The 23,503-nt window shown below is 46.5% G+C and overlaps 1 protein-coding gene across 5 annotated transcripts in view; it reads left to right on the top strand.

The window, feature by feature from the left end:
- The window catches only part of HERC2 (HECT and RLD domain containing E3 ubiquitin protein ligase 2), a 262,965-nt gene that overhangs the window by 210,208 nt on the left and 29,254 nt on the right, over nucleotides 1–23,503 (top strand). For 3 of the 5 annotated variants that reach the window (XM_077296925.1, XM_077296923.1, XM_077296922.1), the window contains exons 72-79: nucleotides 2,984–3,115; nucleotides 3,193–3,351; nucleotides 12,466–12,584; nucleotides 18,568–18,705; nucleotides 20,520–20,675; nucleotides 22,408–22,523; nucleotides 22,597–22,795; nucleotides 22,881–23,095. In XM_077296925.1, coding sequence (XP_077153040.1) covers nucleotides 2,984–3,115; nucleotides 3,193–3,351; nucleotides 12,466–12,584; nucleotides 18,568–18,705; nucleotides 20,520–20,675; nucleotides 22,408–22,523; nucleotides 22,597–22,795; nucleotides 22,881–23,095 — 1,234 coding nt within the window. The remainder of the gene's footprint in view (nucleotides 1–2,983; nucleotides 3,116–3,192; nucleotides 3,352–12,465; nucleotides 12,585–18,567; nucleotides 18,706–20,519; nucleotides 20,676–22,407; nucleotides 22,524–22,596; nucleotides 22,796–22,880; nucleotides 23,096–23,503) is intronic. The other 2 variants (XM_077296926.1, XM_077296924.1) reach the window with 1 other exon arrangement.

The following is a 23,503-nucleotide window of genomic DNA, read 5'->3' as shown; positions in this document are numbered from 1 at the left end:
CCGATACGTGGTGAAATATTGGTAAATAATTCCATGACTTTTGGATGTGTCCGACTAGTTGTACAGAATTAGTATGATTTACGCAAATAACGTTATATCTGCACGTCAGACAGCTAATCGTTCTGTGTATGGCCACTGTTGATGAGTTTCTCACCTTGCCTGATGCTTTTTAAGAATTGCACTGGCTATATACGTGTCAGAAGAGTAGAACTACTTGTTGTAATGGTCCAGTTTACCCCCTGTAGCCAAAATGCACAAGCGCATATGCGTAGTCTATCAAAATAATGGCCTTTTCCAACATTCTCTTGATAAACTGTCATTTTTTGAACTAATCCCAATAATTCATCTGTTTTAATGGTCGCAGCGTCCATCCCACAGCGTTTACTGACCGCGGGAGCATACCCTTAGAAATAAAAATATTGCTGTGCTTTTTACAAACCTTTTGACATGTCATGCAGATATTGCTAAAACAGAGTTGCAGAATATCTCAGCTGACTTAAAAGGAATCTGTGAACAGGTTTTTGCCACCGAATCTCAGAGCAGCATATAATGTAGAGACAGAGACCCTGATTCCAGCGATGTCACTTACTGGGTTGCGTGTTGAAGTTTTATTCACTTCCTGCTGATAAAAACAGTGGATTTGTCAGTAGAGGACCAGTAAACCTACTGCTATGCACTCCATTTTCATGAGCTCTGTATAACTCTGCCCCCACCACTGATTGGCAGTTTTATGTGTACCCTGTGCATAGGCAGAAAGATGCCAATCCGTATTATACTTCTTGCTGCTCTCAGATATGGGAGCAAAAACCTGGTTAGATTCCCTTTAATAAAGTTTGTTTCCTCCATCACCGATGGCAGACTCAAAACAGTGTTTGACTGAGCCCTCCAGCCTTTTGATTTAGGTGAACGGTTGGGTTCTCCTGGACTCCCACCCATCAAAACTTTTGAGTTTTTTAATATTACAATAACACATTGAATATAGAAATGATTTTGGGCTGTGCTCACACTGCATTTAGAGGATCATGTTCTGTGCATGCTCCAGAAACGTGTGCATAGCAACACTCCTGTGTTCCCATGAAGTGTAAGAGTCCTTTAAGCCTCCAGCATGTGCCGGCATCTGAGCCAATCTCCTTGCCATATCGTGGGCCGCTACAAAATGACATGAAGTTTGTAGAGTTTTCTTCTGCATTGTGGCTAATTGCCAAAGTTTGTCATTACGGCTGTAGAGGTAGATTTCAGGGAATACACATCTGACACGGTATTCTTCCGATGTCTTGACCAGTCGGCAGTTGAACTTGATTTTAAGTTGTGTCCCGTTAAACCAAAGTAGCATATGCCCTTAATAAAATATTTAATAGCCATATAAAGAGGCAAGCTGTTATCAACAAGGTAGCATTTTATTGTCATTTTAATATGAAATTTGGGAATGTTTCTAAACATAACTATCAAGTTCTGTACATTTCAGATAATGTTGCTGGGAAGAAGTCTCCTATATCTGCTTCTAGATATTAGTGTGCGAAAACACTGTAACCGATTCTAGCATGTGGTCCTTGAGCTGTGCGCTCTGCAGCTGCTGGATGTCATACGTACACGTCCATACAGGCATGCAACGAGCTGTGCGCTCTGCAGCTGCTGGACGTTATACGTACACGTCCATACAGACGTGCAACGAGCTGTGCGCTCTGCAGCTGCTGGACGTCATACGTACACGTCCATACAGACGTGCAACGAGCTGTGCGCTCTGCAGCTGCTGGACGTCATACGTACACGTCCATACAGACGTGCAACGAGCTGTGCGCTCTGCAGCTGCTGGACGTCATACGTACACGTCCATACAGACGTGCAACGAGCTGTGCGCTCTGCAGCTGCTGGACGTCATACGTACACGTCCATACAGACGTGCAACGAGCTGTGCGCTCTGCAGCTGCTGGACGTCATACATACACGTCCATACAGACGTGCAACGAGGTGTGCGTTTTTTCAGCTGCTGGACGTCATACGTACACGTCCATACAGACGTGCAACGAGCTGTGCGCTCTGCAGCTGCTGGACGTCATACGTACACGTCCATACAGACGTGCAACGAGCTGTGCGCTCTGCAGCTGCTGGACGTCATACATACACGTCCATGCAGACGTGCAACGAGCTGTGCGCTCTGCAGCTGCTGGACGTCATACCTACACGTCCATACAGACGTGCAGCGAGCTGTGCTCTCTGCAGCTGCTGGATGTCATACGTACACGTCCATACAAACAGCTGGTTTTTCGACGGAAAGCATTTTCCCATTCTAGAATTTAGTGCCATGTTATTGTGGGGATATGATATCCCATGACGTGTGTGGTCCTCTCTCAGTGCAGAAACATTTGAAGTGTGACTTTACGACATTGTACTGCTCTATTGGAGTATCTCAATAATAATCCCACCATCCTTCCTGACTTGCCATGACTCGTATTGTATTAAAGGGGCTGCCTCCAGTTCAGAAATGGGTAAGCCTGCAAAGTGCTGTAAAAACTGGAAACTTAATTTACCCTTATTAAAAATCCTTCCTGCTTTTGGGAACAGAGTATTTTTTATTTTTATAATGTGCAATTTGTTGCCTAGGTTACTGGCCGCCCCGCAGTTCCAAATTGGCTGGTTACCTAGGAGGGTGCGGCACAAGCAAGCTCTCTAAAAACTTGAGAATACAGCTTTTAGTATTTTTTTGTTTTATTAGTTTGTGCACTTTATTTTTGTTCTGCATAGATCTTCATGTCATATCTATATTGGATGTTATTCCTTTAGAACTAACATGATCCAATAGTGCAGTAACAAGTATTTTTTTTTAGCCTTAAATATTACCCTCACACATTTTCAGCGGCGGTTAGTCGTGAGTAGACGTTTATTCTATCCTTATATGAATAGGGCATCTCCGAAATAAGAGCCTAGTCACCGATCCCTCATCACCAGTGTGGTGACTAATCGTCCCGTATTCTTTGTCTGGTAGGCCGAGAATGGTCTGACTGGTCTAGTGAGCTGCGAATTCCTGGCGATGAACTGAAGTGGAAGTTTGTTAGTGATGGATCGGTCAATGGCTGGGGCTGGCGCTTCACCGTTTATCCTATCATGCCGGCTGCAGGTAGGGGCTGAGTATATTTTATTTGGTTGTCTCTTTTCTTGTGGGTTTATAAAGGCTATAAATGTGCATTCTTCTAGGTCCAAAAGACCTCCTGTCAGATCGGTGCATCTTGTCCTGCCCATCTATGGACTTAGTCACCTGTCTTTTGGATTTTCGTTTGAATTTTGCTTCCAATCGAGGGATCGTTCCTCGCCTGGCCGCTTCCCTTGCAGCTTGTGCACAGCTTAGTGCTCTTGGTATGTACTGAAGTCACAGACAAGTGTGTTTTTTTTCAATTCTATAGTTTTGAGAAGATAAAGGTTTCACCTTTTGGAGATCCAACAGGTGTAGAAGTCTTGAGCTAAGTTCCCACAATGAGTATTTGGTTTGTTTTTGATGATTCAGATTTTCATCAACATTTCTGTACCTATTGGCTTTTTTTATTTATTGCATTTTTGTTGTATATTTTTTTCCCCCTTCACGACTTATTACATGTATTTGTCCTATGTCACCCTGACTTTGATGCAGGCTCTGACACTGAGCCTGCATCTTTCTCTGCACATGACAGCTTATTTGAGCGGTCATGTGCCTTTACAGCCGCGTGTGGATCGGAGCTCCACTTGCGGCTGTTGACCAATTAAATCCCACTTCAATCTTTGACAGCGGTACTCACCACGCACCAGCTGGAAACAAATCCTAAATCCCGCCCTTTGGAGCATCGATTGTGACTGTCATGACTGTTGGGGGTCTGCAGAAGACCCCAATGCCTGTCAATACGATATACCTGTGACTGCCGGCTCATAGCCGGTGTTCATAGATTGTGATTTTTGCTATACATAGCGAGCTGAAGCCCTGCTGTGTGTGGCACAAGTGATCGGACGATCACAGCTTCAAGTCTCCTAAGAGGCTTGAAGCTGTGAAATTAAAATAATTACAAAACACACAAATTTAATATCTTTGTTCAGAAAAGTCCGATCTATCAAAATATAAAGTAAATTAATCTGATCGGTAAACAGCGTAATGACAATAAAATCAAACCCGCAGAATTCCATTTTTTAGCCGCCGCTACATTGCAATAAAAGACTATCAAAACATCGTATCTACCCCCAAATGATATAAACAAAAAGATCCGCTCAGGGCACAAAAATAAGTCCTCACCCAGATCCCAAAAAATGTAAAAGTTTTTCATACAAATGTTGGAATTTTTTTCACCACTTAAATAAAAAAAAAACAACAAAAACAATACTTGTTTGGTATCTGCGAACTCATACTGACTTGGAGAATGATATTGCCAGGTCCGCTGTACCATATAGTGACTATGGTAACTGAAAAAAAAAAAAAACTAAAAAACAATTGTGGAATTGCACTGTTTTTATTTATTTATTTTTTTTGTATTTCACCCCTTTTCCAGTACACTATATAGTGAAATCAATGGTGTCGTTCAAAAGTACAACTCGTCCCGCCAAAAACAAGCCCTCACATGGCTATATTGACAGGAATATAAAAAAAGTTTTGGCTATTGGAAGAAGGGGAGGGAAAAAAAACAACGAAAAACTTCCAAGGCGTGAAGGGGTTCAATTTTTTTTTTATTTTTTTTTATTTGTTGTCCCCGTCCCCTCCTCTCCTCTGCGGTTTGGTACTCTTTTGGTATTTGTAGTAAAACTACCGTATATACTCGAGTATAAGCCGACCCCCCTAATTTTGCCACAAAAAACTGGGAAAACTTATTGACTCGAGTATAAGCCTAGGGTGGAAAATGCAGCAGCTACCGGTGAATTTCAAAAATAAAAATAGATGCTCCATACCGTTCATTATGGCCCCATAGCTGTGCCATATAGTGCTCTGCACCATTATTGCCCCATAGCTGTGCCATACAGTGCTCTGCACCATTATTGCCCCATAGCTGTGCCATATAGTGCTCTGCACCGTCCATTATTGCCCCATAGCTGTGCCATACAGTGCTCTGCACCATTGCCCCATAGCTGTGCCATATAGTGCTCTGCACCATTGCCCCATAGCTGTGCCATATAGTGCTCTGCACCGTCCATTATGGCCCCATAGCTGTGCTGCTGCAATAAAAATAATAAAACACATACTCACCTGTCTTGCTTGCAGCTCCTCGGCGCCATCTTCCCGGCGTCTCTCCGCACTGACTGATCAGGCAGAGGGCGGCGCGCACACTATATGCGTCATCGCGCCCTCTGCCTGCACAGTCAGTGAGGAGAGACGCCGGGAAGATGGAGACAGCGCCCGGCGTGTGGAACGAGGGAAGGTAAATATGTAAGGCTACGTTCACATTAGCGTTAAGCTAATTTGCGTCGGGTTTGCGTCGGCGACGCAGCGGCGACGCATGCGTCATGCGCCCCTATACTTAACATGGGGGACGCATGCGTTTTTTTGTGTTGCGTTGTGCGACACTTGCGTCTTTTTTGCCGCAAGCGTCGGACCAAGAAAACGCAGCAAGTTGCATTTTTCTTGCGTCCGATTTTCGGCAAAAACCGACGCATGCGTCGCAAAACGCAGCGTTTTTGCGTGCGTTTTGCCGCGTTTTTGCGTGCGTTGTGCGTTGCGTCGCCGACGCAGCGGCGCACAACGCTAGTGTGAACTTAGCCTAATACTTACCTGCTCCCGGCGTCCCGCTCCTTCCCCCGGACAGCTGGTCTTCGGTGCCGCAGCCTCTTCCTCTGTCAGCGGTCACCGGCACCGCTGATTAGAGAAATGAATTATGCGGCTCCGCCCCTATGGGAGGTGGAGCAGCCTATTCATTTCTCTAATGAGCGGTCCCACGTGACCGCTGAACAGGGGAAGAGCTGCGGCACCCGGAGACCGTGGGACTGGCAGGGGGAGCGTCAGGATCGCCGGGACTAGGTGAGTATGCCTCAGCGCCCTCTCCCCCTCACCCGCCGACCGTGACTCGAGTATAAGCCGAGGGGGCACTTTCAGCCCCAAAATTTGGGCTGAAAATCTCGGCTTATACTCGAGTATATACGGTACTTGGTTTTAGAAACTTCCTGCTTACGGCATTATAGTTTTGATGTAACTTTGTTGTTAGTCCTGTGCTGATTACATGCGTTTTTACCTCTGAAATGCAATAAAATTGCGTTTGCGCCAATTTTTCATGTCTTTAAACTTTAGAGGGAAAGTTTGCAAATAAATCAATCGCACATATCCCGCCAGAGAAATTCTCATGCTGTGGAGTTCAAAATTACACCAATGGTTGGTTTCTGCAGCTTAAAAAAGGAAAAAGAGAAAGCTAAAATAGGCAAAATATTTCCATAATCCCCATTCACTTTGTTAGAATTGTAATAAATTGTTTCTTTTTCTCCTACGCCTCATTGGGGGACACAGGACCATGGGTGTTAATCTGCTGCCACTAGGAGGACACAACGTTAACACAGAAAGATTAACTCCTCCTCTGCAGTATACACCCCTTCACTGGCCAGGATTCAAATAGTTCTTGCTTAGTGTCTGTAGGAGGCAATTGGATCTGATTTTTTTCAGACCCCAACTTTCTTATTTTAGTTTTTATTTTTCTGTAAATTTTTATTTTTTATCTAATGGAGTGAAGGGGGCGACGGATTCCTTTTTTTATAGGGTCCGCTCTCCCCCGAACCAGCAACAGGCCAGCACGGCGAGTATACCTCCCCGTCCCTCTCCTGCGACGTCTGGAGCACGCCAAATTTTACTGGGGCGACGGTTTCCTCCTTGGTCCCGATCTTTCCCCCCCCCCCTTCCCTTGCAAGACAGCGAGCACATAGAGCCTGGCTCTAATGTCCCTCTCCGGGACAAAAGCCCCCCCTTGAGGGTACAGAGGAAGAATATCAGAGGCCTCTCCATCCCCCTTGGGTGCATGGATTGAGCGCGCACTCTCACAGTAACAGGAGGACCTGCACAACTGTGAGTACATACCCCCCCTGCGCTCCTTCTTTGTGGCAGAGGTGCGGTCCGGGTCCCTGGGGAGGGGCACCGTCGGTCGGGGGTCAGCGGTGCTCCGTCGCGTCTGCCGCCGCGCATCGCCGGGCAGGCCGGCCCACAAATTTAGTCCCCGGCTTTTCAGCCGGACTAGGCCGCAGTGAGCAGATCCGCCCATGGCCATAACCCTGCCCCCTGTATCGGCGCTTAACGTTTGGGACGAAAGGCGCCTTGCAGATCTCGGGGGGGGGGGGGCCATATTGACACATCTTCCTGCAAGGTGGCTCACACTGACCGGAACCGCCACGGCTACATTCCTCCCCGGGGACACAGGCACAGGACCGTGGGTAAGCTGCTTCAAGAAAGCTTAACCCCTTCCCTGCACATACTGCATATCCTGCTCTGTCTCTAAAGACACTGTCTCAATCTAAGGAGACCAAAAAGGGTAACAAGAAGCACACAGTGTTTTTCACTTCATGTGCCACTTGCAATACGGTCCTGCCCCAAGCTCACAGTACCTCTTTATGTGCGGATTGTGACCCGGCCTCTGTGCAGCCGCCGCCGACCCTGCAGAGCCTAGTCCCCCTGAGTGGGCCACTTCCCTGTCACGATCTATGGCTTCCCTAGCCAAGGCAATTGACTCCCTCCGGGGTCCCCCTTCAAGTCAGACCGCGGAGGACTCGGGCGACGGTACAGATCCGTCCACCAGCAGGGGGCGTACTCGGTCACTAACGACTCAGGGCTCCAGAAAACGTACCCATGTTCCATCCCCTGACCACGGACAAGTTGGTTTTTCAGCGTCTGCGAGTTCAGTATCCCGGTCCCCTTCTCCAGAGAACCTAAAAGACTCTGAATATGAGTCCGACGATTCTTATGTTCAGGATTCCTCCACTTGCCAAGAGACACTCGATTATCTCATTGAAGCGGTCAACAAGACCCTGAAGGTGGACGAGGAATCCTTATCTACTCCAGAACACGTGGTGTCGTTTAAAAAGACTAAACGTGTCCAAAAGGTTTTTGTCACTCATCCTGAGTTTAAGGAGATTGTACAAAAACACAGGGACCCTCCTGACAAACGCTTCATGGGTCAAAAGCCCATCAAGGCCAAATACCCTTTTGCTCAGGAACTAATCAAGGACTGGCTGCAGTCCCCCTCAGTGGACCCTGTATCACATCTCGCTTCCAAAGCTATCCTATCCCTGTCAGACGGTTCCTCAGTCAATAACCCCTCTGACAGTCAAATTGATTACCTGGCTCGCTCCGTCTTCGAGGCCACAAGAGCCTCTCTCTACCCATCCTTCGCCGCCTCTTGGGTGGCTAAGGCTATGGTCGCTTGGGCTGAGGTGCTTACCACGACCATCCAAGACAACAATCTCCCTCCAGAGGCGATCAACCTGGCTAACCAGATAGCCCAGGCTGGGGACTTCGTAGTCAACGCCTCAATAGACGCGGCCAATTGCGCTGCACAGGCAGCCGCAAATGCAATCTCCATTAGAAGAGCCCTGTGGCTCAGGGATTGGCGAGCAGATTCAGCCTCCAAGCATTCTTTGACATCTCTGCCATACCAGGCTGGTCGTTTATTTGGAGAAAAATTAGACCAAATAATCTCGGATGCCACCGGGGGAAAAAGTAAATTTCTCCCCCAACAAAAGCCCACCCGACCGTTTCGGTACCAACAACAATCTCGGTTCCAGCCTTTTCGCAACAATCCCAACTGGTCATCTACATCCTTCTCCTCGGCATCAGGACGAGGTCCGCGCGGTGACCGAGGTCCCCACGTCTCTTACAGACCTAACCGTAACTGGAAACCCAGACCGAGACCATCTGGGTCTAAGGGACCCAGGGTAGGAGGTTGTCTACTTTCGTTCCGTCAAGCCTGGCTCTCTGTCGTCTCCGACGAGTGGGTCAGGGAACTGATGTCATCCGGATACAAAATAGAATTTTCCTCCCCCCCCCCTACACGTTTCTTCCAGTCGTGTTCTCCCAAACCAAAGACAACAGCCTTTCTCCAGGCCGTACGGGCACTACAAAGGGACGGAGTCATCATTCCGGTTCCCCAAGACCAAAGGTTCAAAGGGTTCTACTCGAACCTATGCGTGGTCCCAAAAAAGGACGGATCGCTGTGTCCAATTCTAGACCTAAAACTTCTGAACAAATTTGTCAAAATTCTGCGCTTCAGAATGGAATCCCTCTGCTCTGTCGTCACGTCCATGAAAAAAGGAGAGTTCCTGGCATCTATAGACATCAAAGATGCTTACCTCCACATCCCAATTTTTCCTCCTCATCAGCAGTTCCTTCGCTTCGCATTTCGCGGGGGAACACTTCCAGTTTGTGGCCTTACCTTTCGGCCTCGCCACCGCTCCCAGAGTTTTCACAAAGGTCATGGCGGCTGCCATGGCCATTCTTCATGCCAGGGGAGTGGTGGTACTTTCGTACCTGGACGACCTACTGATAAAAGGTCCAGCTTGCGAAGAGTCCGTCGATCTCACGGTGGATACTCTTTCTCGCCTGGGTTGGAAGATGAACTTCGAAAAATCCTATTCGATCCCGGCTCAACGGATCTCCTTTCTTGGAATGACACTGGACACTTTCCGCGGTCTGGTCATTCTCCCTCAAGACAAGGCCTTGGCCTTGCAGCAGGGAGCTCGGAGTCTTTCCCATCCAGTCTCCCACTCCATTCGTTTCAGCATGCGCATTCTTGGGCAGATGGTAGCAGCCATGGAAGCGGTTCCATTCGCGCAATTTCACCTCTGTCCCCTACAACATGTGCTGCTGTCGGCATGGAACGGGAACTCCCTCGACCGCCGTTTCACTCTGTCCCCACAGGTCAGAAGGACCCTCAGGTGGTGGACGCTGAAGTCCTCCCTGAACCAGGGAAGGTCCTTTCTCCCAGTGCGGTGGCTAGTGGTGACCACCATGCCAGCCTCATGGGCTGGGGGGCGGTTTTCAACCACCACACAGCACAAGGGCGGTGGTCCACTCGAGAGTCTCGTCTTTCCATCAATCTCCTGGAAATACGAGCTATCAGGCTACCGTTGTTCAGGTTTCACCATCTTCTGGCGGTTCACCCCGTCAGAATTCAGTCCGACAACGCCACAGCTGTGGCGTATATCAACCGTCAAGGGGGAACCCGCAGCAAGACGGCTATGCTCGAGGTGTCCCACATGCTTCGTTGGGCCGAGTCCAACCATTCGCCCATCTCGGCGATCAACATACCAGGTGTGGAGAATTGGGCGGCGGACTTCCTCAGCCACCAGGGTCTCGCCTCGGGCGAGTGGTCCCTTCACCCGGAGGTTTTCCAGCAGATTTGTCATCGCTGGGAGACCCCGGATGTGGGCCTCATGGCCTCCAGGTTAAACATCAAAGTTCCACAGTTCATTGCACGATCTCTCGACCCACGGGCCGTAGGAGTAGACGCCCTGGTTCTGCCGTGGCGTCAATTCCGCCTCCCGTACATATTTCCCCCTCTTCCTATGCTACTGAGGGTCATCAAGAAGATCAGGGCAGAGGGGGTACCAGTGATTCTCACGGTGCAGGACTGGCCGCCCCGAGCATGGTACGCGGAACTGGTTCAGCTGGTCACAGACGTCCCCTGGCGTCTTCCAGATCGCATGGATCTTCTCTCACAGGGTCCGATTTACCACTAGAACTCAGGGGCCCTGTCTTTGACGGCCTGGCCATTGAATCCTGGATTCTAGGCCAAGCGGGTTTCACTCCCAAGGTGTCCTCCACTATGATCAGGGCTAGGAAACCCGTGTCCATGCGCAGTTACCACCGTACCTGGCGAATCTTCTTCACATGGTGCGACGCACAAGGACGATCTCCTCTGGTATTTTCCATTCCTGCCATATTGGACTTTCTCCAATCTGGACTAGAGTCGGGCCTTGCACTTAGCTCTCTCAAAGGTCAGGTTTCGGCATTGTCAGTCCTGTTCCAACGAAAGATTGCCAATAGATTGCCGGTGAAGACTTTTTTTCAGGGAGTTTCCCGTGTGGCGCCTCCCTGCAAGATGCCTTTGGATCCGTGGGATCTTAATTTAGTCCTTGGAGCTCTTCAGGAGAACCCCTTCGAACCGCTGCAGGACGTTTCTCTGACCTTCCTCTCCTGGAAGGTAGTTTTCTTAGTGGCTATTACATCCATCAGGCTTGTTTCGGAGTTGGCGGCACTCTCCTGCCGACCTCCGTTTTTAATTTTTCACTCGGACAAGGCAGTCTTGAGGACTTCTCCTGGTTTTCTGCCCAAGGTCGTTTCCTCTTTCCACCTCAACGAGGAGATTATTCTGCCTTCGTTCTGTCCGGCACCAGTCCATCGCATTGAAAAGGCTCTGCACACTCTTGATGTGGTGAGGGCCCTTCGACGGTACATCTCTCGGACGGCTCCCTTCCGCAAGTCGGATGTCCTATTCGTACTTCCAGAGGGACCAAGGAAGGGTTCTCCCGCTTCCAAAGCTACTCTAACCAAATGGATTCGATCGGCTATTCAGGAATCCTATCGTGTCAAAGGTGTTCCTATCCCAGCAGGGATCAAGGCCCATTCTACTTGGTGGGCGCCTCTTGGGCCATTCGGCACCAGGCGTCAGCACAACAGGTCTGCAAGGCTGCAACATGGTCCAGCTTGCACACTTTTACAAAACATTACCACATTCATTCTCTATCTTCTGCAGACGCCGCCCTTGGCAGGCGCATTCTGCAATCGGCGGTACCTTAGCCATAAGCCAGTGGTACATGGGGTATTAGAAGCTATGTTGCTCCCCACCCAGGGACTGCTTTAGGACGTCCCATGGTCCTGTGTCCCCCAATGAGGCGTAGGAGAAAAGAAGATTTTCGTGTACTCACCGTAAAATCTTTTTCTCCGAGCCAATCATTGGGGGACACAGCACCCACCCTGTTAGCCTGTTGGCTTGTTGTTACTTCTTTGGTTTTGACATAGTTTATTGTCTTTTGTTTAATGCTCCTACTGCTTTACTACCGAACTGGTTGAATCCTGGCCAGTGAAGGGGTGTATACTGCAGAGGAGGAGTTAATCTTTCTGTGTTAACTTAGTGTCCTCCTAGTGGCAGCAGCATAACACCCATGGTCCTGTGTCCCCCAATGATTGGCTCGGAGAAAAAGATTTTACGGTGCGTACACAAAAATCTCCTTTTTGTTCATGAAAATACTCAATGGAAAAAAATGCACCAAATGCTCATTGTTGGAACGTGGCCTGTAGGCAATGCTTCTTGGATGAAGGTATGTAAATGTTTTCTCCCCCAGAATGGTTTCTGCTTCTTAGATATCCCTTGTCTTCTTTCAAGGCTTTTTAATGGGTCAGAGAGCTACCCTGCAGTTCAATAACTATGGGTGGCGCTAGAAACCCATGTAATTCTGTAGAACTTGGCTTAAGCATTCCATTTGTATGTCCTTTTTGCTTATTGTTGTAATTGGTTGAGATGTGATTTGTATATACTGTGCACATTGTAGCGGCAGGTCACCGGATGTGGGCATTGCAGAGGCTGAGGAAACTCCTTACCACGGAGTTTGGGCAGTCTATTAACATCAATAGGTTGCTTGGAGAAGGAGACTCTGAAGCACGTGCAATGGTAAGAGATTTACTATTCTTTTAAATGAGATATGTCACCAGACTTAACTGAATATATTATTTAATAGGTCTGTTCTACCTGATGAGGCTGATGTACTCACCTTGAAAATCCTCATCAGAATGTGTGTTTAATGCAGAAATCAAATAGAGTAGCTAGACTCCTAAAATGCTCATTTTGATATTGGAAGGGAAACTTTCAAAAAGCATTACAGCCAATTCTGTGAAGTATTTGCCTGATCATGTGTCAGAGATGCCTGATGTATGCTGTTTATATTGTGAAATATGATAACAGAGCTATTCGTGGAAAACGATCATTCTATGTTTGCATTTCCACAAGTTTACTTTTGTTTGTTATTCAGGAAGGGTGGACCCATGGATGTTTGGGTCCATAGGGTTCTGACGAACTTTATAAAAAAAAAAAAAAGTTTAGTTTGGGTACCAGAATGGTACCCTAACTCGTACCTGAGCTAGAACCCCATTCAAATGAATGGGGGGGGCTCAAACTTCCGACGGTTCCCATGCTGTCATCTGTTTGTCAGTGCAGGAAACACCGGTTCTGATCAGCAGTAACTTTACACGTTTCTGACAGTCACATCGCTGTGGTTCCCACACTGTTACACAGATGACTGTGTGTGTGAGCCAGCAGCTTTCACCAGCGGTGAAAAGGTTACCGGCGTTCAGGCTCCTGCTGAGTATTACACTCATCAGTGTACGCCTGGTCTCGCTGATAGCAGTAAGCAGGCGTACGGTGATGTAAATATTCATCAGCCGGCACCTGTGCATAGTAATAAATATGTCAGTGAGATAATTAGTGCAGTTCATGTGTATTTTACTGCACACGAATTTATCTAATAAATAAAAAGAAAAAAATGTCGTGGGGTCCTTCTATTTTTACTAACCAGCTTAGGGAAAGCCGACAGCTGGGGGCTGGTGTGGTTGTTATGGGAAGAGACCAATATCTTTAAAGGTTCCCAGCCTATTAATAACCGCTCACAGCTGCCTGCATAGCCTTTACTGGTTATTAAAATGGGGGCACCACAAAAAAAAAAAACTTGGTGCCCCCCCAATTAAATATCCAGCAAAGGCTAAACAGCTGCTGGCTGATATTAATAGGCTGGTAGGCTGGGAAGGGGCCATGGACATTGGCCCCCTACCAGAATAAAAACACCAGCCCTCAGAAATGGCGCATCCATTTTGGCGCTTAGCCTCAACTCTTCCCACTTGCCCTGGCAAGTGAGGTATTGGTTTTGAGGCCGATGTTGACTGACACCAAGCCCAGGGGTTAAGACACCCCCATTACTAACACTGTCATCAAAAGTAAGAAAAACACACACACAGAAAATCATTTAATTGAACAAAACACTTCTAACAATTACCCTCTTTTGCCCATTTATTAATGTAAAAATAAAAAATCAAAGTTATACTCTCCTATCCACAGATGATCTATAATGCTGATTTATCCTTCGCCTCATTGGGGGACACAGACCGTGGGGTGTATGCTGCTGCCACTAGGAGGCTGACACTAAGTGATCCAAAAAAGTTAGCTCCTTCTCTGCAGTATACACCCTCCTGCTGGCTCAGCTCAGCAATCGGCTCACACTGAGCTGAGTGTGAGAACACATCAGCGTATGACTGGCAGTGACGACATTAAGGATACCGCCAGTCATATGCAGCCGTGTTCTCATTCTCAATTCAGTGTGAACTGACTACAGGTAGTCCTCGACTTACGACATTGATCCATTCTTACGCGTCGTCGTAAACCGAATTTCGACGTAAGTCGAACCATACGTTCATACAGTACTGTACCATAATAACAGTACAGTGCTGCAAACACTTAGCCTATCCAAACACCTATCCTAACACAGTACCCTACATAATTATCAATAAAGATAGGTACAGTAAAATATTGTGCAGTACAGTACGTTTAATAATGAAGTACAGTACTACTGTACTGTAAGTGATGTAACAGGTAATAAACAGTGTACTGTACAGTACTGTAATAAACAAAGATAACCATTCCAAAGAGGGAACAGGCTTATTGGGAGGAATCAGCAGAAGGTGCTGGAGATACTGGGGCAGGGGAGTCAAGAGGGGCAGGAGAGGTAGAGGGTACAGGTACAGGATCTGTTGCAGGGTCTGTTGCAGGCCTCTCTACCTTCTTGAAGTACTGCTGCAGGTTAGTTTGGAAGGAGACCATCTTCTTCTCCTCCAAGATCTCTGTTATGACCTGGTGGTTAGGAGCACCCGAAGTGACCTGATGGTTAAAACAGAAAACCTGGGACAAGCTCTGAGGAAGTGGTAACTCTACTGACCGCAATCCCTAATCCTATCACACACACTAGAAATAGCCGTGGAGCGTACCTAACTCTCCCTAGACGCCTCTTCACAGCCTAAGAGCTAACTACCCCTGAAGATAGAAATAGTAGCCTACCTTGCCTCAGAGAAATTTCCCAAAGTAAAGGTAGCCCCCCACAAATATTAACTGTGAGTTAAGAGGGAAGTGACAAACACAGGAATGAAACAGATTTTAGCAAAGGAGGCCGAATCTTCTCTAGAAAGACAGAGGATAGGAAAGGGAACTATGCGGTCAGTATAAAAACTACAAAAACCACGCAGAGTATGCAAAAAGACCTCCACACCGACTCACGGTGTGAAGGTGCAGCTCTGCACCCCCAGAGCTTCCAGCTAGCAAGGAATTATCATAATAGCAGGCTGGACTGAAACATAGCATGTACTGAAAAATATATTCAAAAACCAATGAACAGCAAATGACTAGCAAGGACTTAGCTTCTGCTGGAGTAGTCAGGTCATCTGAGAATTCCAAGAGAGATCTGAACCAGTACTGAGACATTGACAGCTGGCATGAACTAACGACCTGGGCAGAGTTAAATAGGGAAGCGAGCAGAAGCAATAAACGAGGGCAGCTGAGAAAGCCAACCTCAAAGATCAGCAGTTCCACTCAAAGCCACCAGAGGGTGTCCAAGGACAGAACTCACCAAAGTACCATTCACGACCACAGGAGGGAGCCCGAGAACGGAATTCACAACAGATCTCCTTGTAACACCTAAGGGAATCCATTACTCCTCTGGCAACCCTAGTGTACCTTTCTATGTTGGGATCCTCAGCCTCAAACCTTGACAATCCTTCCTGTATCAGGGCAAAACCTCCTGCCAAGCCCTGCCTTGTAAATCTCTTACGTTCTGGGGTTGGTATGTCTTCCTCTTCCTCTATCATCTGCTTCTCCAGTTGAATAAGGTCCTCAGCAGAGAACTCCTCTCCATGAGATGCCAGTAGCTCTGTGACATCATCCTCCTCCACCTCCAGATTCATTGTCTTACTCATATCAATAACGTTCTTTATGACACTAGTCACTGACTCTTGGACCTCTGTGACATCATTCACAAACTGGGGACACAGTTTTTTCCACACACCATTCATACTGGTCTGCTTAACCTCATCCCAGAAATCAGCAATGTTATTCACAGCATCAAGGATGTTGTTTGTTTTCCAAAAGGCCTTTAGAGTCAAGTCCTTATTCTTTTCAGTTGCTGCTAAAGCATTACCAATGACCCTTCGGAGGTAGTAGGCCTTGAATGTAGCAATGACTCCTTGGTCCATAGGCTGTATTAGGGCAGTGGTATTAGGTGGAAGGTAAACCACCTTGACATTATGGTTAAAGTCATCCAGACGGGCAGGGTGTCCAGGGGCATTGTCCAGAATTAGCAACACCTTAAAGGGGATATCCTTGGAGGTACAATACCGCTCCACGCCTGGCACAAAATGGTTGGTGAACCAGTCATCAAACACTGCAAGTGTCACCCATGCCTTCCTATTAGACTTCCAGATGACTGGTAGTTGACTCTTTGAAATGCCCTTGAGTGCCCTTGAATTCTCAGCCTGATACACCAGCATGGGCTTCAGTTTGTAGTCGCCAGCAGCATTGCCCCCAAGAAGCAAAGTCAGTCTCTCCTTGCCGACTTTATGACCTGTTGCTGACTTCTCCTCCTTCGCGATGTACGTACGGTTAGGCAAACGTTTCCAAAACAAGCCTGTCTCATCCACGTTGAACACTTGTTGAGCACAGTTACCACCCTCCTCAATTATCTCAGCCAATGCTTTAGGAAACTCAGTTGCTGCTTTCTCATCAGCACTAGCAGCTTCACCTTGCACTTTAATGTTATGGAAATTGGCACGATCCTTAAACCTCATAAACCAACCCCTACTCGCCACAAATTCTTCACTTTCACTTCCTTCCCCCTTTTCTCTTTTCAACACCTCAAACAGTCGCCTAGCCTTCTCCTGAATAACCATAAGGCTCACAGGGATACGGCGTTGATTTTGGTCTTCCAACCAAAGCACCAATAATCTTTCCATCTCAATAATAAGCCCACTCCGCTGCTTTATCACTGTCGCTTTCATAGGAGCAGATCCTTTCACATGTTCAAGGATACGATCTTTATCCTTGATAATCGTAGCGACAGTCGAACGACTAAGTCCTAATGACCTGCCAATTTCTGTTGGTGTTTCCCCCTTATCAGATCGCCTTATGATATCCACTTTCACCTCCATGGTGATGGCCTTCCTTTTCTTTGATTCACTGCTGGTGTCAGATGAGTCTACCTTGCGTTTGGGAGCCATAATGAAGGGTGTTATGGTGTGCAGGAGGCTCAGTTTCCTCTGTAACCGGGTACAGTGTACAGTACTGGACTCTATAGTTCCGCCCCTGCACGTAGTTCGACTTACGACGCAAAACGTCGTAAGTCGGAATGAGGCGTCGCACAAAGCGTCGTAAACACGAAACGATGTAACCCGAGACCGTCGTAAACCGAGGACTAACTGTATCTTGCAGAGTGGTAAAATTACTGATGTCACCGCTCGTTGTGGGACATTAGCATTATAGATTATCAGTGGACAGGTGAGGCTTACTTTGATTTTTTTTATTTATATTTTTACATTAATGGGTAAAAGAGGGTCATGGAGTGTTTTGTCCAAGTAAAAAAATATTTAGAATTGAGAGTCCTCAGTAGCTTTTAATGGCTAACTGAAAAGATGTTTTTCAGTTATCCATTAAAAGGTATCAACTACTGAGGACTCCCAATTCTAAATATTTTTCTACCTACTGGCTAACACTGTACCAAGATATAGATCTTTCCTTGTCCAAATAAAGGACTCAGGGTGTGTCTTTATTACTTTTTACTTACTGGATTAGTAATGGGGGTGTCTGATGGTCTCCATTACTAACCCCTAAGCTTGATGTCAGCTGACATTACAAAGCTGACATCAACCCCCAAACTATTACCCCACTTGCCAACGCACCAGGGCAAGTGGGAAGAGCCGGGCAAAGCGCCTGAATTGGCACATCTAATGGATGCGCCTTCTCGGTAGAGCCGGGTGGCTTCTATTTTTAGACTGGGGAGGACCAATATCCATGGCCCCTTCCCAGCCTAAGAATACCAACCTCCAGTTGTGTGCTTTAGCTTTTCTGATTATCAAGAATGGGGGGGACCCAACACCGTTATTTTAAATTATTTATCTAAATGATTAAGAAAAAATTGCATGGGGTCCCTGTATTTTTAATACCCAGCAAAGGCTAATCACTGCTGTGGGCTAATATTAACAGGCTAGGAAGGGGCCATGGATATTGGCCCCCGTCCCAGACTAAAAACATCAGCTCTCAGCCACCCCTGAAATGTCCATCCATTAGATGCCCCATTTCTTGCTCTTAGCTTTGGCTCCTCCCACTTGCCCAAATGCGTTGGCAAGTGGGGTAATGGTTTGGGGTTGATGTCAGCTGTTTTATGTCTTCTTACCATTCAGGTTCGCCCATCTCTATTGGTTAGTCAAGGTTTCAAAGAGAGGTAGAGAATAGTCCATATTGTTGAGCGCTAGACCTAATAGTATATGGCATTATATTTTGTAATATAGAAGGTGTGTTGGGAAGGAATAAGTGCTACCTTTGGGCTACCGATGTCTTTTCACATCAGATCCTTTTTCAGAGTTTTACAGGCAGTGCCTTAGCTGCGTTGGTGAAGGGCCTACCTGAAGCCTTACAACGACAGTTTGAATATGAAGATCCAATCGTCAGAGGAGGGAAGCAGCTGCTTCATAGTCCGTTCTTCAAGGTAATAACAGTCTATAAAGAAAATCACTATGGTTTCATTATACTTTTGCCATGACATAGTGACATGGGTTCAGTCCACACCAACTTGGGTTTGCTGAGACTCCTTCTGATCGTGGAACCACAGTGGCAGAAATGCTAAACTGGGCTCTTCTCCAGTGTGTATATATATATATATATATATATATATATATATATATATATATATATATATATATATATATATATATATATATATATATATATATTATGTATATTTTCGCTACCTTTATGGTTTGTCTCATTTGTAATGACGCATGTTTTTCATGATTTTCATATTTTTCCAACATTATCTTTGTGACCTTCAACATGTAGCTAACATTTCCTGATCTGCAGGTTAAATTTTACGTCGTGGTCATACGATCGTTTTTACCCTGTTTTTTTAATGTACCGTATATACTCGAGTATAAGCCGACCCGAGTATAAGCCGACCCCCCTAATTTTGCCACAAAAAACTGGGAAAACTTATTGACTCGAGTATAAGCCTAGGGTGGAAAATGCAGCAGGTACCGGTGAATTTCAAAATTAAAAATAGATGCTCCATACCGTTCATTATGGCCCCATAGATGCTCCACATACAGCTGTGCCACATATAATGCTCTGCACCGTTGCCCCATAGCTGTGCCATATATATAATGCTCTGCACCGTTGCCCCATAGCTGTGCCATATATATAGTGCTCTGCACCGTTGCCCCATAGCTGTGCCATATATATAGTGCTCTGCACCGTTGCCCCATAGCTGTGCCATATAGTGCTCTGCACCGTTGCCCCATAGCTGTGCCATATAGTGCTCTGCACCGTTATTGCCCCATAGCTGTGCCATATAATGCTCTGCACCATTGCCCCATAGCTGTGCCATATAGTGCTCTGCACCATTGCCCCATAGCTGTGCCATATAGTGCTCTGCACCGTTATTGCCCCATAGCTGTGCCATATAGTGCTCTGCACCGTCCATTATTGCCCCATAGCTGTGCCATATAGTGCTCTGCACCGTTATTGCCCCATAGCTGTGCCATATAGTGCTCTGCACCGTCCATTATTGCCCCATAGCTGTGCTGCTGCAATAAAATAATAAAACACATACTCACCTCTCTTGCTTGCAGCGCCTCGGCGCCATCTTCCCGGCGTCTCTCTGCACTGACTGATCAGGCAGAGGGCGGCGCGCACACTATATGCGTCATCGCGTCCTCTGACCTGCACAGTCAGTGTGGAGAGAGAGAGACACCGGGAAGATGGAGACAGCGCCCGGCGTGTGGAACGAGGACAGGTGAATATGTCATACTTACCTGCTCCCGGCGTCCCGCTCCTTCCCCCGGACAGCTGGTCTTCGGTGCCGCAGCCTCTTTCTCTATCAGCGGTCACCGGCACCGCTGATTAGAGAAATGAATTATGCGGCTCCGCCCCCATGGGAGGTGGAGCAGCCTATTCATTTCTCTAATGAGCGGTCCCATGTGACCGCTCAGGGGAAGAGGCTGCGGCACCCGGAGACCGTGGGACGGGCAGGGGGAGCGACAGGATCGCCGGGACTAGGTAAGTATGCCTCAGCGCCTCCTCACCCGCCGACCCCACCACCGATCATGACTCGAGTATAAGCCGAGAGGGGCACTTTCAGCCCCAAAATTTGGGCTGAAAATCTCGGCTTATACTCGAGTATATACGGTATATGAAAGGATTTTTTCCATAAGACCAATGAACTTTACAAATTCTAGTGTGAATGAGCCTAAAACTAAATTTCGAGTAAGAGCTTTTCTAACCATATTATACTTGTATGTCCTGCAGGTTTTGGTGGCCCTTGCTTGTGACCTGGAGTTAGATACTCTTCCGTGCTGTGCGGAGACTCACAAGTGGGCATGGTTCAGGAGATACTGTATGGCGTCAAGAGTTGCCGTAGCACTAGACAAGCGAACACCTCTCCCTCGATTGTTTTTAGATGAGGTATTCATTTTTTTTCTTTTTTGCTTTTAGTGTCCACAGTATTACAAATTGAAAGATGAATGTACAGTACAGACCAAAAGTTTGGACACACCTTCTCATTTAAAGATTTTTCTGTATATTCATGACTATGAAAATTGTACATTCACACTGAAGGCATCAAAACTATGAATTAACACATGTGGAATTATATACTTAACAAAAAAGTGTGAAACAACTGAAATTATGTCTTATATTCTAGGTTCTTCAAAGTAGCCACCTTTTGCTTTGATGACTGCTTTGCACACTCTTGGCATTCTCTTGATGAGATTCAAGAGGTAGTCACCGGGAATTCTTCCAACAATCTTGAAGGAGTTCCCAGAGATGCTTAGCACTTGTTGGCCCTTTTGCCTTCACTCTGCGGTCCAGCTCACCCCAAACCATCTCGATTGGGTTCAGGTCTGGTGACTGTGGAGGCCAGGTCATCTGGCGTAGCACCCCATCACTCTCCTTCTTGGTCAAATAGCCCTTGCATAGTCTGGAGGTGTGTTTGGGGTCACTGTCCTGTTGAAAAATAAATGATGGTCCAACTAAACGCAAACCGGATGGAATAGCATGCTGCTGCAAGATGCTGTGGTAGCCATGCTGGTTCAGTTTGCCTTCAATTTTGAATAAATCCCCAACAGTGTCACCAGCAAAGCACCATCACACCTCCTCCTCCATGCTTCACGGTGGGAACCAGGCATGTAGAGTCCATCCGTTCACCTTTTCTGCATCGTGCAAAGACACGGTGGTTTGAACCAAAGATCTCAGATTTGGGCTCATCAGACCAAAGCACAGATTTCCACTGGTCTAATGTCCATTCTTTGTGTTCTTTAACCCAAACAAGTCTCTTCTGCTTGTTCCCTGTCCTTAGCAGTGGTTTCCTAGCAGCTATTTTACCATGAAGGCCTGCTGCACAAAGTCTCCTCTTAACAGTTGTTGTAGAGATGTGTCTGCTGCTAGAACTCTGTGTGGCATTGACCTGGTCTCTATTCTGAGCTGCTGTTAACCTGCGATTTCTGAGGCTGGTGACTCGGATAAACTTATCCTCAGAAGCAGAGGTGACTTTTGGTCTTCCTTTCCTGGGGCAGTCCTCATGTTAGCCAGTTTCTTTGTAGCGCTTGATGGTTTTTGCCACTGCACTTGGCGACACTTTCAAAGTTTTACCAATTTTTCGGACTGACTGACCTTCATTTCTTAAAGTAATGATGGCCACTCGTTTTTCTTTACTTAGCTGCTTTTTTCTTGCCATAATACAAATTCTAACAGTATATTCAGTAGGACTATCAGCTGTGTATCCACCAGACTTCTGCACAACACAACTGATAGTCCCAACCCCATTTATAAGGCAAGAAATCCCACTTATTAAACCTGACAGGGCACACCTGTGAAGTGAAAACCATTCCCGGTGACTACCTCTTGAATCTCATCAAGAGAATGCCAAGAGTGTGCAAAGCAGTCATGAAAGCAAAAGGTGGCTACTTTGAAGAACCTAGAATATAACACATAATTTCAGTTGTTTCACACTTTTTTGTTAAGTATATAATTCCATTTGTGTTAATTCATAGTTTTGATGCCTTCAGTGTGAATGTACAATTTTCATAGTCATGAAAATACAGAAAAATCTTTAAATGAGAAGGTGTGTCCAAACTTTTGGTCTGTACTGTATGTCTTATGTTTTTCTAACCACAAATCATTTTGGTTTTGAGTGAAGGTTGCAAAGAAAATCCGTGAGTTGATGGCAGATAATGAGAATATGAATGCTGTCCACGAGAGCCATGAGGTTTTCAGGAGAGAGCAGGATGAGCAGCTTGTCCAGTGGATGAATAGGTTTGTCTTATTTTTCTACTTTCCTTTCTATATTAAGCGCGTAGCCTCTTCATAACATGATGTCTGATTGTAGACGACCTGATGACTGGACGTTGTCAGCTGGTGGCAGTGGTACCATCTATGGTTGGGGTCATAATCACAGAGGACAACTTGGAGGTATTGAAGGTGCAAAAGTCAAAGTTCCAACACCATGTGAGGCTTTGGCAATGCTTAGACCTGTCCAATTGATTGGAGGAGAGCAAACACTATTTGCTGTAACGGCTGATGGGAAGGTAATGCGGGTGGAGAATGCTTCTCTTGTGGAGTAAAATGACCTGTATTGTTAAAACTAGTCCTTTCTTCTATTTTTTCCGCCAGTTGTATGCTACCGGATATGGTGCCGGTGGTAGGCTGGGCATAGGTGGCACTGAATCTGTGTCTACACCCACGCTGTTGGAGTCCATTCAACATGTGTTTGTGAAAAAGGTGGCGGTTAACTCTGGTGGAAAGCACTGTCTTGCTCTCTCTTCTGAAGGAGAAGTGTATTCATGGGGTGAGGCAGAAGATGGAAAACTGGGCCATGGGAACAGAAGGTATAGTACAATTTTTTTCCATACTTAATGAAAAATTCTCAAATTTCAAGGAGTTGTGTACTTAGAAATAACCCTTACCAAGAGGTTGTTCAGCCTTCAGACTGTTTTTGGCGTAAGAGAAAAATCCAAGTTTCAGAAGTGCTTTTGATAATTTTTCCCAGAGGTCTGCTTGGGTGTCCGTTTTTACCATCAGAATTTTATCAGTTTTTCATGGAAGAAAAAATAAGTGATGGAAGTTTCTCAATTTTGTATCTGAGTCCATGGAATAACCGTCAGCACACAGATGGCCTCCAAATGCTGACTTTTTTTTTTTCTCCTCGAACCCATAGACTTTTATTGGTGAGATACTTGGGAGCAGCTCTGTAGACAATAATGGGTACGAGTTCTATGAAGAGAACTTGTCCTGGA

Source organism: Ranitomeya variabilis, chromosome 3, assembly GCF_051348905.1.
Source record: "Ranitomeya variabilis isolate aRanVar5 chromosome 3, aRanVar5.hap1, whole genome shotgun sequence".
NCBI lineage: Eukaryota > Metazoa > Chordata > Amphibia > Anura > Dendrobatidae > Ranitomeya > Ranitomeya variabilis.
Note: the sequence above shows the minus strand (reverse complement) of the source record. Positions and strands in the feature narration are given on the sequence as shown.